This window comes from Zonotrichia leucophrys, chromosome 10 (assembly GCF_028769735.1).
Source record: "Zonotrichia leucophrys gambelii isolate GWCS_2022_RI chromosome 10, RI_Zleu_2.0, whole genome shotgun sequence".
In the NCBI taxonomy this organism is placed as follows: Eukaryota; Metazoa; Chordata; class Aves; order Passeriformes; family Passerellidae; genus Zonotrichia; species Zonotrichia leucophrys.
Window position 1 is genome coordinate 12,762,124 of NC_088180.1, and position 15,766 is coordinate 12,777,889.

The 15,766-nt window shown below is 56.2% G+C and overlaps 2 protein-coding genes across 2 annotated transcripts in view; one reads left to right on the forward strand and one right to left on the reverse strand.

The window, feature by feature from the left end:
• Positions 1-3,346: 3,346 nt before the first annotated feature.
• Positions 3,347-8,104, forward strand: HAPLN3 (hyaluronan and proteoglycan link protein 3). The gene is made up of 5 exons (XM_064722049.1): positions 3,347-3,414; positions 4,885-5,031; positions 5,266-5,646; positions 6,704-7,006; positions 7,153-8,104. Exons 2-5 carry the CDS (start codon positions 4,905-4,907, stop codon positions 7,431-7,433), a joined length of 1,092 nt encoding a protein of 363 aa, XP_064578119.1. The 5' UTR covers positions 3,347-3,414; positions 4,885-4,904; the 3' UTR covers positions 7,434-8,104.
• A 1,005-nt stretch (positions 8,105-9,109) lies between these two features.
• Positions 9,110-15,766, reverse strand: part of ACAN (aggrecan) — a 49,130-nt gene continuing 42,473 nt past the window's right edge. Inside the window, exons 13-17 of the mRNA XM_064721958.1 lie at positions 12,847-13,005; positions 12,442-12,524; positions 11,991-12,135; positions 10,787-10,969; positions 9,110-9,380 (exon numbers count right to left, since the gene is read on the reverse strand). Coding sequence (XP_064578028.1) covers positions 9,295-9,380; positions 10,787-10,969; positions 11,991-12,135; positions 12,442-12,524; positions 12,847-13,005 — 656 coding nt within the window. The 3' untranslated portion in view covers positions 9,110-9,294. The remainder of the gene's footprint in view (positions 9,381-10,786; positions 10,970-11,990; positions 12,136-12,441; positions 12,525-12,846; positions 13,006-15,766) is intronic.

The following is a 15,766-nucleotide window of genomic DNA, read 5'->3' on the forward strand; positions in this document are numbered from 1 at the left end:
GGAGCTGTGAATTTTGCAAGAGCTGCCTGTGGGGATGTTCCCAACAGAGCCCTCTTGGGGAGGGCTGGGGCATGGATGCTGCTGGAGCAGGATCTGCCTGCACTGAGGGTGTGATCCCATGTAGGGAACATTGCAGTGAACAGGACAGAGGAGCTTTGCTCATGTCCAGAATCTGCCACACTGGGCAGGAACCCCTGAAATTGGCATAAATAGCCAAGTGTCATCCATGTTTTACCACAACTCTCTGTCCCTGCAGCTCTGGACAATCTTCCTACATCTCCCTGTAGCCAGCAGTGCCTTACTCAGCCAGGCATCTCCTCCTTGGGCCTTGCCTATGGGAGGTGGGCTCTTGCCTTGCCCTGGGAGTGCCAGCCGTGGGCATCAGAGGAGCTGGGGATCTGCTTGTGAAGACTGGGCTGACTTCATTGTGGCTGTGGCTGCAGCTGCTTGGTGACAAATAGCAGCCACAGACAGAGACAGGGACAGGGGGAACAGTCTGCCCAGTTCACCTCCAGACATGCCACCCTTATCATCGGGAAGCTGAGGCAGAGATAAGAGCAGTTCGCTTTGAGTCCAGCCAAGAGAGCCGTGAGCCAGGGATATGGCAGGGGCTCCATGAGGAGGGTGGTAGGAGCAGATGCTGCACACCAGGGTGGGGGATGCATCCTCAGCCCCCTGCTGCTGCTCCCCCTGCCCATTGCTACCCCCCAAGCAAACCCCTCTGATGGATTCTGAACCCCTTCCCAGCCTTGTGGCATTTCCTTCATCCCCCGGAGGATGGGGGGATTGGGAGAGCCAGAGTGCCCTCCCCACCATGCACAGCCCCTCAGGGCTTATCCCTATCTCCTGGATGCTCTTCCCGGACGTGGCTGGGTTGCTGGGACAGCAGGAAGGCCGGGATGGCCGGCAGGCTGTGGCACCCTGCTGGCTGCTGCCAGCTGCTGGCAGCTGGATCCTCAGGAAGCAGCCGTCGGGGAGAGCATCCTCTCACACCACCCGGAAAGCCCAGCACAGATCACAAATCCTCCTCCATCCCACCAGGAATGTGAGTGTTCCTGCTGGAATCATCCTGTGCAAGCAGCATTTCATGTACAGATCTCTGGTGAGGCCACAGCAGAGCTGTCAGGCGCTGGCTTTGAGGTGGGGAAGATGGGGATGACACTTTTATGGCTCCCATTCAGCCAAATGTTCAGCCAGCCCTAGACACGTGCCCTAAACATGTGCTCCCAGGTCAGAGCTTCCCTGACCCTGCACAGCTTTGCTCAACCTGAAACCTGTGGTCACACCCAGGTACATCTCTGGGAATAGAAAACAAAAAGAGGATGAGAGGTGGGAAGGAATGAAGGAGATCCCTTCTTCCTCAGGGTCTGCTGGTGGCCAGATCCTTCCTCATGCCTCTGCTCTCTAGGAGGAGATGGAGAAATCACTGCCCATGTCCAGACAAGAGTGGCCCAAGGTGAGGCAGGAGCTAGTGCTGAGAAGAGGTGCCAGAAACATCCTTGTCCCCCTCCCTGCTGCTACTGCTCCCCTGCTCAGGCCAGGCAGAGGATGGCTGCTGGCAGGTGCTGTGGTGCAGGCAGTGCAGGACACTGTGGGGCTTGTTCCTCGCTTCTGGAACAATGGGACAGCTATGCCAGGGAGCAGCGTGCCCCCTGTCTGTTCTCTGCACAGCCCGGAGGTGGAGGGAACCATCCCAACTGCTGGATCGCCAGAACAACTCGGGCAAGCAGCTGCAGCGGGGCACTGACAGCCAGGATGCAGCTGGGACACCATCCCACCACCTCCTCCGGCCGAGTGGCAGGGCTGGGGGTCAGCAGCGACCCTCGGCCAGGATGCAGGCAGTGCATGGCCCCATGCCGGAAGGTGTAATTGTGCCTGCATTGTGGGCAGCGGGACAGGCTGCTCCGGGCAGGCGAGCGGGCGGCGCGCCCGGCCGTCACACTCCCGGGTCCGGGCAGCCCGGCTCCGCCGCGTCCCGCCTCGGGGAGCGCTGCCAGGGCTGCGGGTGGCAGGGAAAGGAGAGCAAGAGAGAGCAGTGCCTCCAGACCCCGGGAAACAGAGAACGAGGAAGAGCAGTGCCTCCAGACCCCGGGGAAAAGAGAACAAGGGAGAGCAGTCCAGACCCCGGGTCGTGCAGGGAGCACCCCTGGTCGAGGAAGGCTGGCAGGGCTGGGGGTGTGCAGACACAAGGAGAACAAGGAAGAGCAGTGCCTCCAGACCCCGGGTCGTGCAGCCATCCCTGCTCGGGGCTTCCCACGGGGCAGCTGTGGTGCCGGCGCTGGCGGCTGATAACGCCGTTTCCTTGCTGGCTGCTCGCTATCAGCGCTGCGGCGGCGGGCAGGCAGCATCGCACCCCGAGCGCTCCGGGCTGGGCTCCCGGCTCCCTTCACCCCCAGCCAGCCTCGGGCCGTTTGTTTTTACACGGGTTGTTTTCTTTCCGGCTTGAAGCCATCCTGCACGGCGGCAAGAGCTGGACAGGGGCCCCCGCGCCTCATTTCCTCGCCGTAAAACAACAAAGTGGGGGGCGAAGCGGCGCGCTGGGCTGGGAGAGCGGGTCGATGGGTCAGGGCACACGCCGCGTCGTGGTTCCTCTGTTTGTCCCTTCTGTCTATCCCCTGACCGGCATCTCCTGGCGGTGCCGCCGCGGTGCTGCCCTTCCTGAGTACTCGATCCTCCTGGAGCTGCGTCTGCCTGCCTGTGTGCCAGGGGGAGCTGGCATGGAGGGCATCACCCAAGTTTAGGGATGATGCCCCCACATATGGGTGCAACTCGGCACTCAAGAGTTTTTGCCCTGGTTTCTGTACCTGTGCCTTGTCCCCACAGCATCAAGCAGACCCTGAAGAGGCTGAACTCCGCAGCTCAGCTCTGTCTCTCCTGAATTCCAGAGCAGGCAGGCAGGCGCTGGGCACGGATCACTCCGTGCCACAGCCCACCTGTCCCGAGCTGCTTGTGCCTGCAGTGCTCCTGCCACACGTGTGTTGGACACCTCCTTTGTCTGGAGACTGTGGCCAGTCCCCTCCAGTGGGATGTGGCACAAGGAATGTCTCTTCTTCCCTGGCACTGGGGCTTTGCTTGGGACATCACAGGATCCCACTAGCCCCAACAGGACACGTTTCTCCCCACTGCTGCCCCTTCCAAGTCGGGGGCAGTGCAGGCAGCTGGCACACCGCAGATAAGGTGTGTGAGCAGCATGTGGGCAGTGTGAGGACACACGGTGAGGCCATCACCCAGGCATGGTGGGCAGGCGGGGGCCGGGGGCACCCACCCCAGCTTCGGGCTGGGAGCAGGGGGTTGGGAAAGGCGTGTGTTTCCCTTTAAGAGGCAGGCCCTGGAGCTGCTTCCTCTCAGCCTTGCAAGAGCCCTAAACACAGTGCATCTGCCTGCAGCCTGCCTGCACGCCTGCCCGCAACCAGCGTGAGTAGGGCTTGGCCCCAGTGCCGGGGCTGGGGAGGGCTGGCACCCCGGGCGATGGGCACCCTGCTTGCCGCGAAGGGCAGGGGGGGATGGCATTGCCATGCAGAGAGCCGGGCATCCCTGCTGTAGTGCCAGGCATCGCTGTGCTGGGTGCTGCAGCACGATGCTCACAGCTGAGAACGCTGGGCACACTGCACATCGCTGGGTTCTGGGGGGTCACCCGGTACTGGGGCGCAGGGGGAGCGGGGCTGGCGCCCTGCACAGCGAGGTGTGAAGCTGCCGAGCCTCGAGCCCCCCCTGTGTCGCGTGGGTAGCACGTGTCCCCGCGGTGTCCCCGCGGTGTCCCCGCCGTGCCAGCAGCGCCGCGCCAGTGCCAGCTCCCAGGCTGTGCCCGCACCCTGCGCCCTCGGGCACCGGCTATGCTGGCCACACTGCGTGGTGGCAAGGGTGAGCAGAGGCACTGACTGCAGGGGAAAGTCAGGGATTGAGCAAGCTTCGGTGGGAGCAACTGGTTCCATACCCCGGACCCTGGAGAACACCACTGCACCCCGTATTGGACCCTTCCGGGTTGAGCATCTGCTCTCCCCCAGCCCGCTGGCCCGGGATATCTTTGCAGGCACTCGTGAGCCTTGTCTAAGCAGGGCACGGATGTCAGACCCCCACCTCGGGATGGGAAGGGGTCTGCCGGAGGCTTGCCGGGTGCCGGGCCCCCTCTGCCGGCTCCGGGAATGCTCACAAGCAGCCAGTTCTGCTGGTAGCGCCCTGGGTGAGCCCCGGGCAGGGCACTTTTTAGCGTCCTGGCTCCCAGAACTCGGGACAGTGCACATTTCTGGTGTCGTGGGGTAGCCAGGCTACCCCTCACCGATAGGATGTGCTTTGGCAGCCAAATGTGTCGCGTGGGGTCGGTGCCAGCCATGTCTGTGATGCAGAGGGGCAGCCCTGAGTTGGAGCAGGGGGTCCTTGGCCAGGACGGTGAGTGCTGCAGGGCTTTGTCCCGAGCCGGGGCAGCGGAGGCAGCCCGAGCTCTCTCCCCCACTCCTGGGTCGGGCTGCACGCTCGGCTGCCTCTGTAAACCGAGCTTGCAGCTTTGCAGTGGGGCTCAGCCACTTCTCTCCCCCTGCACCCCTGCGTGACCTTTTCCCAGTACTCCCTGCCCAAAGGACACCCTGGGATCCCATTCCTCCAGCTGCCCCGTCCCCAACTTGCTCTGGGGCCAGGTGCTCCCCTCAATGGGCACCCCCACGATGGGCAGGGAATGTGGAGGTGTGAGCCAGGCGGGAGGATGAGGATGGAGGGGACTGGAGGCACGGCTCAGGTTGCCTGCACTCTCCCCTGTGGGCAGGCAAGCTGCTCTGCTGGCTCTTCCCACCCTCTCCTTGCACCCCTGGTATGGTTGGCACCACTGCCAGGCAGTGCTGGCTTTCTCCTGGCTATTTGGGGGTGTCACAGCAGTCCTTTCCCCCTCTGCAGCCCGGGTTTGCTTCCCAGCCATGCTGCTGCTCCCACTGCTCCTGAAGGCCACCCTGCTGCACCTGGCCAGTGGCTCCTACCACCCCTTCCACAACGGCTTCTACTACAACCACATCATGAATGACAATAGCGACGAGCAGGACAAAGGTATATTGAGGACAATGGGGGCTGACAGGTTGTCACAGGAGGCCGAAGTACCTCTCTGCCTGTGGGTGGGGTGGAGACTCAACACTTGTTGGGATGTGGGGCCCAGAGGAGTATGTGGGAACACTTCAGGGATACTTGGGGGATGCTCAGAAGAGGTGGTGGCTGGAGGGAAGATTTGGGGATGCCCAGCCCTGGATCCTGACATGCCCATCACACCTTCCTTCTTCCCCCCAGTGGATTACTTCAGTGGATCCAGGCTAGTGGTGGAAGCCTCCAGAGACCCTGTCTACAGCTACAATGGTGCCAACGTCACCCTGCCCTGCCGCTACCGCTACGAGCCTGACCAGGGCCCCAAGCACAAAATCCGCATCAAGTGGTCCAAGGTGCGGGACGACTACTCCAAAGAGCAGGATGTGATGGTGGCCGTTGGCAAGACCTACGTGGCCTTTGGGGACTTCAAGGGCCGTGCCCACATCCGCCAGGCCGGTGAGGAGAGTTGGCATGGGGCCTCGCTGGTCATCAGCGACGTGCGCTTGAAGGACGATGGCAAATTCCGCTGCACGGTCATTGATGGGCTGGAGGACGAGAGCGACGTTGTGGAGCTCCGGCTGCAAGGTGGGGGCATGCTGGGGACCACACCACCCTCTGTGCCGAGCCAGTGAGCCTGGCCTTCCTGTGGTACCTTCTCCTTTGGGCTTTGGGAGCTTCATCACAGCAGAAAAGGGCTGGGATGCTTTTGGCTTGGGGCTGTGTGGCTTTGGCCTCAGGAGTGAGTGAGCCCAGAGCTGCCTGCCCAGCTGGGACACCAAGGGTGCTGTTGGAGTCAGAGTTGGGAGTGACCCCACAGCCGCAGCATTTCCTGCCTTTATCCTCCCATCTTTCCACTGTGCTGCATTACGTGGAGCTGTTCCCTCCCCTCCCAGCTCTGGATATCCCGATGCATCTTGTGCTGATCCTTGGTGACTGCTCCAGCCTCTCTTGCTCACTTGTCATGAGGGACTTGACTCAGCCCTGACATTGCTTTGAGCTCAGAGCTGTGGAAACGTCCCCTTTGCTTGTCCCTGCCCCACCCCCTTGGTCCCTGGCCCTGCCTCCCACAGTGACTCGTCCCTGCCAGTCCTTGTGACTGTGTCCAAAGTGATGTTTGTGGTTCTGTTGTTCATCCATCCCCGACAGAGTTTCATTCTTGCCCATGCTGGTGGTCCATGTGTCCCCTGGCATCATGGGGATGCTGACCCTTGTATCCCTGTTCCTGAAGCCTGTGCATCTCCATGGCAACGATCTCTCCATCCCCACAGGGGTGGTCCATGCCTCCCTGGGACCACTGTCTGTGTGTTGCCAGGACCGTGGTGGTGCTCCCTGCATCCCCATTATAGTCTGTGCATCCCTGTACATGCAGGTGCTGTCCCCGTGAGGGGGTCGTTGTGTCCCCAGGACCGAGCCCGTGTGTCCCTGTGCCACCAGATGTCGCTGGCAACTCGCTGCTGGCGCCTGCATGTCCAGAACGACCCCATAACTGCATGCCCGAGCCTTTTCTCCGCCACACGGAGGTGGTCCCTGTCCCAGAGCCTGAATTTGACACGGCTCAGGGACCCCTGTGGCTCCTGCTGGGGCTGGGCTCGGATTGGGTGGGCTGCCCGCGGAGCCAGCTGAGTGTCCCATCTGCCTCCAGGCATCGTGTTCCCCTACCAGCCTCCCCGCGGGCAGTACAGGCTCAACTTCCACGAAGCCGAGCGAGTGTGCCAGGACCAAGGTGCCATCCTCGCCAACTTTAACCAGCTCTTCCAGGCATGGAGCGAGGGGCTGGACTGGTGCAACGCGGGCTGGCTGGCTGATGGCACGGTGCAGTACCCCATCCGCCTGCCCCGCAAGCCCTGCGGGGGCGTGCACCTCGCCCCGGGCATCCGCAGCTACGGCCCGCGGCACCGCCACCTGCACCGCTTCGATGCCTTCTGCTTCTCCTCCGCGCTCAAAGGTGCGTTCTGGGCCGGGGAGGGGCTGGGATGCTCGGAAGGTGCTGTGTGTCCCTCCCTGTTAGGGTCTGGGTGGGGCTGTTCCTGGCGTTCCAGATGGGGATGCTCGGGATGGTGCTCCCCTCTCACGCTCTGCTCTCCCTCCTAGGAGAGGTTTTCTACCTGGACCGCCCGGCTGGGATGACGCTGGAGGAGGCCAAGCAGAGCTGCCAGGATGCCGGGGCCGAGATCGCCCGGGTGGGGCAGCTCTACTCGGCCTGGAAGTTGGCGGGGCTGGACCGCTGCAATGCCGGCTGGCTGGCAGATGGCAGTGTGCGCTACCCCATCGTCACACCCCGGGCCAACTGCGGCCCCGCCGAGCCCGGCGTCCGCAGCTTCGGCTTCCCCAGAAAGGGCAGGTTTGGAGTCTTCTGCTACCGAGAGAGATAAGGAGCCGGGAGGGATCCTTCTTGGATGAAGGACGTTTCCATCCTGCCAGCGCCCAGTGGTGGGCATTTCCAAGGGCTGTTCTGGGGGTGACTGGGGGAGGTGGGGTGGGGAGAGATTTCTTTTTGTTTTGTTTCTTTTTGTTTTGTTTTGTTTTGTTTCCTTCCTTTATATTTTCCACACCTTGCTCAGCAGCTGGCACCCACAGCTGTTTGGGGTGGCTGCCAGCTGGGCAGCGTGGGACAGTCCCTGTCATGGGATGTGTGCAGGGATGGTCCCCATGGGCTACTGCTGCCATCCCCCTTGGCCGTGCCACCCCATGGGTGGTGGCCCCTTCCTGCAGTGCCAGGTGTTCACTGACACCCACCTGCCCTTCCAGGCTGGTCCTGCCTCCCAGTCCATGAGGCAAGGCCATGAGGGAGAGAGGCAAGGCTGGGTTTGGCCAGAGCAGAGAGCAGGAATCTCCATTGCATCCTGGCCCCTCTTCCAGCCCCATCCATGTCCTGCTGAAGGATGCCATTGTGCCTGTCCCTGCTGGAGCACAAGTGCCTTATCTCTACGTGCCCCTTGCCTGAACTCCATTTGAACTCTGGTGCCTTCTTCTCTGAGCATTGGCTATGAAAAGATGTGTTTTTCTGGACATCTTCTAATAAAATGGTGGAGAAAGCCCTGGAGTGACATGGCTGTGTCCCCATCTCTATCCCAACATAAGGGTCTGCTGTGGAGAAAGGATTTGGGGGTCCCTGTCTGTCTCATCCTTGGCTGAGCATCGTCTCATTAGTGCTGGCTCAGCTCAGCTCCTGCAAGGGCCTCGTGTTCCCTCATTAGTGAGTGTTAATTAACCCCCTGGGTGTCAGGACTGAAAGCTGTTCCTGCTGGTCATGGGTTTTAGATGGGTTTTAGGCATGTGGGTTAACCCCCTCCCAAACTGAGAGCTGAGCAGGGAGAGCAGTATCCTACTCCAGGGTCCTTTTTCAGTGAGGGCTTGGGACACCCCTCCTATCTCCTTTAGGTCCTTTAGGTACTGCCTGGGGCTGAGCCATTCCTGTGTAGCTTGGAGCACCCTCTTTGGGTTCCCTTTCCTTCCTTTTTGCCTTGCCATGGGAGACCCCTCTCCTCCCAGCCCATCAGACATCCCTCTCTGCTATAAAAAAAACCAACACTGACCAAGTGCCCGTTCCGATTTCGCTTTCTTTATTATTTATCATTCTTTCAAAATAGGATATGTTCAAAAATATAAATAGGTGCAGGGAACGCTGGTGCCCCGCACGGTCCCCTGGAAAGAGCACGTTGTCCCAGGACGAGTGCTGTGCTGCAGAGGGGGCAGTGGGGAAGCACGGAGGGGTCTCAGCACCTGGGTCTCAGCATCCCCTCACCTCCCTCCTCCTACAGCTCCTTCCACCACAGCCCCCCGGCCCTCCCCACTCATCCTGACATGCTGCAGCAGTAAAAGGATTCTGGAAAAAAAAATAAAATAAAACCCCAAAAGGTGCTGCTCACCCTGGAGATTAAATAACAGAAATAATTACATTGTTCGTGGATAAAATCAGGAAAAAATAATCATCTTTATTATTTAACTTAACCCCCTGCCCTTTGCAAACCCACCCCCCTCCCTGTCCCCAAAGGCACGAAGATAATTGGAACCGGACGGTTAGTAAAAATGCTGAGATCTAATTCGTTTTGCTTTGGTGCTTGGAAAAACAATTTTTTTTTTATATATATACACAAAGGTGGGTTTGTCTTTAATATAATTTTTTTTCCTTATATGACAAAAAAAGCAACAAGAAGAAGAAGAAATCGACTCTGTTAATATAACTGTTCCGTTAAAAATCTCTCTTTCTCGCTTTCCCCCTCTCGCCCCGCTCTAATGGGTGCTGTGCGCGGCGCTGCCGCTGGGTTTCGACCGGCTCCTGGGGCTCCTCTTGTATAGCCTGCGCTGGTAGCTGGAGGCTGTGAAGGAGAAGAAAAGGCACCTTGTTGGCAGGAGAAGCCGGCACAGAGAAGCTGCTTGTCCCTCGCTGGCCGCCCCGGCCCCCGGCTGCCTGGAAAAACACGGGGGCGCCAGCCCGCCCGCACAGCACAATCGGCCCTTCTCTCGCCCTACCCCGGCTCTGCCTCACCCAGGGGAGAAGGTGCCTGTGGCTCCGAGAGAGCCTGGGCAGGAGCATCATCTCCGTGGCTGCTCGTCCCATCCTTCCCTGTGCTCGTCCTCTCATCCCCATCTCATGCATTGCCCTATCAATCCCTAAATCCCCAACCCCAATATGCATGCAGTGGGATGTGCTCAGGGCACAGGAGGGGAAACAGCCTGGCTTGGCTGACAGGGACAAGGTTTCTGCCTGATCTTTGCTGCCACTCTCCCTGGAAGCTGGTGTGTTCTGGTGTGATAATTGCAGGAGGGTTTTGGTGGAAGCAGCAGCAAAAGCTGGCTGGGAGCAGACCAGGACTGCCAGCATCTCTTGATCTCTAGCAGTCCGTGCTGGGAACAGCCTGCAGCTCTCCAGACCCACAGCAGAGCCAAAGGAATCAGCATCTTGGTCTGCACCAGGCAGCCGCCCTTGGACACCTCCTCCATCCCTCCTCCTTTCATCTCCTCCCTGGGCAGAGGTTTGTTCCTTAAGCCTGTATCAGCTTTCCCTGGCTGTGGGACCATTGCTTAATCTGCCTTATCTGGAATTGCCCAGCAGGACCTGGCAAGGAGGCCACCGGACAGATGTGATTTGTCTGAGGCCAACAAAATTCTTGGGAAGCTGCAGGCAATCAGGGATGGGACACGGGTGTAGGCAGGCCTGGGAGTGGGCTGGGACACCAGTGGAAGAAGGCTGACTGCCATCAGCTGGAGGCCTGACAGAAAGAGAGTCAGGAACCCAGCCCTGTGCCTTGGCTTGTATCTGCTGCAGGACTCCTGTCTGCTCCCAGGGCAGGGGGACACCAGGGAAGGGCTTGGGGGCCCCATAGCTCTCCCATCCTCTTCTCTCTGTTGATGCAAGTTGTACCAAAACCTTTTAGAAGGTTTTGGCACAACCTGCATCACCCTTTCAGAAGCCATTTACTTTTCTTTCTCTGAGTAGCGTGGGCCATTGCTAAGCTCCATATTGCCCTTTCCTGACTCTGAAGCTGCCCCTACTCTGCCTTGGTGGGTCTCCAGGGCAGTCCTGCAAGCCAAACTCCATGGTCCCCACCTGCCCCAGAAGACACCACCTCCCATGTCCCCATCCCAGGGGAAACTGCCAAAAAGTCAAGAGAACCACGGCATTCCCTTCTGCCTGGCTCAGAGCTATCCTGCCCCACAATAATGCCCCACATTCCCAGCTCCTCCCAGCTGCAGGAGGGCACCAGCCCCAGCCCAGACGTACGGTTTAGGCAGGATATCCGTGGCTGCTCCCAGTGCCCGTCGGGCTGGCAGCGGATGGTGGGCACGTGTCTCTGGATGAAGCCTGGCTCGCACTGGTACCGCACCATGGCGTTGATCTCGTAGCGCTCCTTCTTCCTGCCGAAGGTCCTGGCATTCTCCACGGCAGGGGGGTCCCCGCAGGCCACTGTGGGAGGTGGGCAGAGGTTGTATTGCACTAAATGGTGTATTTTGTTTGCTGTTTTGCACTGGGTTATTAGAGATTTGAACTGAGTAGTCTTTATATTGCACTGAATACTTTATGTAACATCACGTGGTTTGTTCTTCCACCTCTCCTATCGCATGGCTTCTCCCTCACCCACCCCTGTCCCCAATAACCCCTGGTCATCTATTCCCTGGTCACTCCCTTCCCTCAGCCCTCCTTACTGGTATCCCATTGGTCCCCCATTCCCCTGGGATAAAAGTCTCCTGCCATGAGCCATGAGGTCTCTTCCCAGGTGGGTTTTTCCATCTCAGGTCAGTAAACAGAGGACACTTGTCCCTACATGGAGAAGAGCACCTTTGGTCTTTTGCTTTTGTCTGTGTAAAATCATTTGGGCTGGGGTCCATAGCTAGCTGGATTACACCCTAACAGCCCAGACACGTCCAGACATGGTTCTTAAAGGCAGAGACTGCAGAGTGAGTGAGAGAGCACCAGCCTGGCTGAGCAGGCAGCTCACACCCAGGGCAGGCTGGGTGGGCAAAGCCTTGACACTCTTCCACAAATAAAACCTGAACTCCTTCTGAGATTGCCTCTGTCCACTAGGCTTAGGGGCAGGGGGATATGGAAATTCTGTGGTTTGAAATTAAGGACGGGTTTGCCTCAGTGCTCCTCTCATGCCTCCTGGAGAGGCTGTGAGAGCTGAGCATCACAACAGCTGCCTGTGTCTGTGGGAGGGCACAGAGCTGGTGTGTGTGGGAGTGATGCTGCAGCCAGGCTATGACTCTGCCTGGGGGTGTTGAATCTTAATGGCTTGTCCTATTCAGTTTCAAGTCCTTGAGAAACTTTCTCCTATACCCTTGGCTAACTTCTGTTTCTAATTCCTTCTATCTCTTTGATCATCCCTGGCAGTAACAAAACCCACATCCTGGGCACTGGGCTCCCTGCTCCAGACCCACAGCCACCTACTGAGTCCCTCATCCTTTCCAGTACGGCACAGGGTGCTGACCTGTTCCTTTCTTGCAGGTGAAAGGGAGGTGATAGTTGCAGGGAACGTCGTTCCATTCGCCTTTCTCGTGCCAGATCATCACAACGCAGTCCTCGCCCGCCGAAAAGAAGTTATCGGGTTGGTTGGGCCGCCAGTTCTCATATTGCTGCCAAGAGAGGACAGTCCTTCTGCTAAGGTTGGGCCCTGGTGCCTCTTACTCCCTCCCTCATCCTCACTCCACCACTCCTACACCTCTCCAGCAGATCCATGGGTTGCCAGCACCACCCCACACCAGTTATTTCTGTTGTGACGCTGCCTGGGATTCAACCAGCTTTTCTATAGGCTTGGAAAAACTATGAGCCTTACAAAGTTTAAGGTTGCCTCCACTCAATGCCCAACCCATGGAGGCCATGGGGTCCTTCCCACCACCCCAAAAAGCTGGTGCCTGCTCGTGCTGTGGGCTCCAGCTCACCAGGGAGTGCCCGTCAGACCAGCGGAAGTCGTTCTCCACAGCTCTGTCACTGAGCCCGATCCACTGGTAGTCCTGTGCATGACCTGGAAGAGCAGGAGGGGGAGAAAAGAGTCAGGAATGTCCTACACATTGCTGGAAGCATTTCTTTGCCATCTCAGCTGTCCCTGGAGCCTCTGGCTCATTCAGCTGCCTCCCAGTCAATATTCCCTGATATTTTTTTTCCTTACATCATGCTTGTCCAGCTCCCTCCCCTCTCAACTGCCATGAGCATGGGTGCACCCATACAACGATGAGGCTTTGTCAGGATTCGTGGTGATTTTTACACCACTTTGGATAAATTTGCATGTAGAGTCAGAGCCCAGTGGTTGGACCCATGGCCAGTCTTAGGCTGCCCTCAGCACTCACTGTTCACAAACTCTTGCTCCTCTGGGGTGATGATGCTGCTCAGGTGGGCTTGATGTTGTCGGCACCTGGTCTCTGCATCCATCCAAGTCTCCCTCTCTTCAAAGTGCCTGTAGCAGTGGCCCTGGAACTTGATCCAGCCTTCCTCACAGTTTTCCAAGTCTGGAACACACAGAGGGGGGATGAAAAGGAGTTGGTGCATGTGTCTGAAAGCTTTCAACTCACCTCTTAGCAGCTTGTGTTCCCATGGCATGGGACAACACATGGTTATTTTCACTAAAAACCACACCCTGACCCCTTTGCCTGTAGGAATTCCCTGGGAAAGTTGTCAGAAGGCATCCAAGGCCCTGTGTCTGCAGTGACACAACCAGTGCTACTGGAAAGCTTGAATGATACAGACTTATTCCTGAGAAATTCAATCCCTGTGTAATGTTCCTGAAGTCTGCTTTTGAGGAACTGACCAAGCAAGAACACCTCTCTTCCCACTTGTGCTGGCCTGCAGAGTTTTCTTGCTTTGGGAAAAACACCCCAAACCCCATACCCAGATATCCAGAATCAATGCATATGTCTTGAAAATGAAAGAGGGGACCACCAGAGGTGGTTCCACCACTTGGTGTGATTCTGGAGCTCTGGAGGAGAAACAAACCGACCAAGATGGGTGAAAAGAAATGGGGACAGAAATTTACCACAGTGGGGAGAGAGAACTAAATCTTAATGAAAAAGCTTGAAAGCTGCTAAAGAAGTACAAACATTTCTCAGCTTTTCAGAAGATCTTTTACCATCTGAGAAATATTGAGGAACTGAACCCACTCATTAAGAAAAATAAAACCACAGATGGGGGAAAGTAGAGACAAATGGACAAACCACCAGAAAAGACCTTCAGTAGTACCCACACAATGCAACACCACACATCTGTCTGCTACATGTGACTGAAGGAAACAGAAAATGAAATGAGTTTAATCTCAGCCTTTCAGATGCCTGATCTACCATCCTTTCTCTCAGGCCCTTGCTGCTCTGAGAGTGGTGGGCTTCCAGGAGCCCTCATGCCTCCCTCCCTTTTCAGTAAGGTTTCCTGTGCTCAGTTTCTTTCTTCTTTGTTAAACTTGGTAGGTCAAAAGGACTTGTCACTTTCAGTAACTCTAATTCCTCCTAATCCACCTTTCTTCCAGCTGGAAATTGCAGGAACTCCGTAGATGTTGGAGTAGTTGGTAGTTAATTGAGACATTAAAAGCATTTCTTGCCTTCTTCAACAGATCAGATGGGTTATCTGCAAGTAGGTGAAGCTCAGGGGATTTTTTGGTTTTGCAGGCAGATCTCTTGCAGAAAGTTAATGGAGAACTTGCTCTGTCTTTTGAGATTAAGACTTTTTCCCATTATCTTTAATGGCATCCCTTGTTGTCACAGACTGGGGATGGGACAGTACATGATAAAGAATCTCAGCAGGCCATTTTCTAGGCTTTCTTACTTAATTTTTTCTTACAGTCAAATATGACCAAAATTTTCATGGAAAAGAATGATGAAAATCTTGTTCCCTGGTAAGGACACTTTCAGGGTCTGTGTGCATTGTTCACCTGCAGTGTCCCATTGTTCTTGGACACCAACAGCAAGGATGGTCAGTCTGAAGGGAATATGAAGATTTTTATTTCCAACAAGTTTTGGGGCACTGGCTTCCTCTTGCATTGCTCAGACACCAGAGCCCATAATTCAGAGAAAAGAGAAAATTAAGTCTGACTTGGATGAAACAAGATCATAAGCAGCGACAGGGTGGAGAGTCTGTGGCTGGATTACAAGGATCTTCAACAACAGGTATCATGGGTGGGTAAATCAAGAGCTGGTGAGGTTGCATTGGAAAATTGATGTTAAGACAGAACAATTCCTGCTCAGAAGGTCCAATAATCCTGAGCCTTCTCCTCTTGGTCCACTCCATATGTTTGTATTGGAAGCAGAAAGATGTGGAGAAAGGGAAGGGGAAAATCCAACATCTATTATCATTATTCATGCCAAGGTGAAGAAGACACTGCAACCTTATTTCTCTTTTGTTTGAGCAAGGCAGGAGAGCTTCCCCTCAGCTAAGCCGGTAAAAATTTGGACTTTCATCAGCTTTTAGGAAAAAAACTCTTTTTCTTTCCTTGTAGAAACAAAAAGAAGCATTAGTGCACTAATTTTGATGGAAATATAGGTTGCTTCCTGTTTTTTCAAAGACACATTCCCTGCTGATTTTGCCACAGGAAGCCAGTGGAGATGACAAAAATGTCATGCTCTGTCAAATCAGTGGAGATTCCTGGAGTGAATGATGCCTCTCTCAGCTGCATCTTCCCTGAGAGAAACACAATCATTTTTCATGGCTCAGTTGAAGCATTCCTCCACGAAGTTCCAGTCTAGCAGAGAAAGTTTGCCTGGGGTGAAGATGTACTCAGAAAGTTCCCTATTGCTACAGAAGAACAGAATCACCCTTGACCCAAAGAGACAGCAACTTCCATGATCAACATTGCTCTGATCTGTGTGGAGCTTCACCAGAGACACGTGAAAAAGAGAAAGATGAAGAAGACACCAGAAACTCCTGCTCAGGAATCTTAGAGGAATCATGGTGCTGTGAGGAGCAAACTTATCAAATTAGACACTCAAAAGTCTCAAAGCTTTTCCCTTGTGTGTTTTAAGCTGCTGTTAGAGGTTAGCTCACTGAGATGAGGGCAGCACTGGTGGGATCAGCTGTTTTTGGGGGGCAGAGTGGGAACAAGGAGATGTTAGTGGGATTAGCTGAAGCCAGGGAGGCCGTACCGATCTCACACAGGTCCCCTCCGTAGCTGGGAAGGCAAAAGCATTTGAAAGAGTCGATGCCATCGACGCAGGTGGCTCCATTCACACAGGGGCTTGGGTGGCACACATCAGTGTCTGCAAGAAATCAAGGGCGTCCATTAGGGCT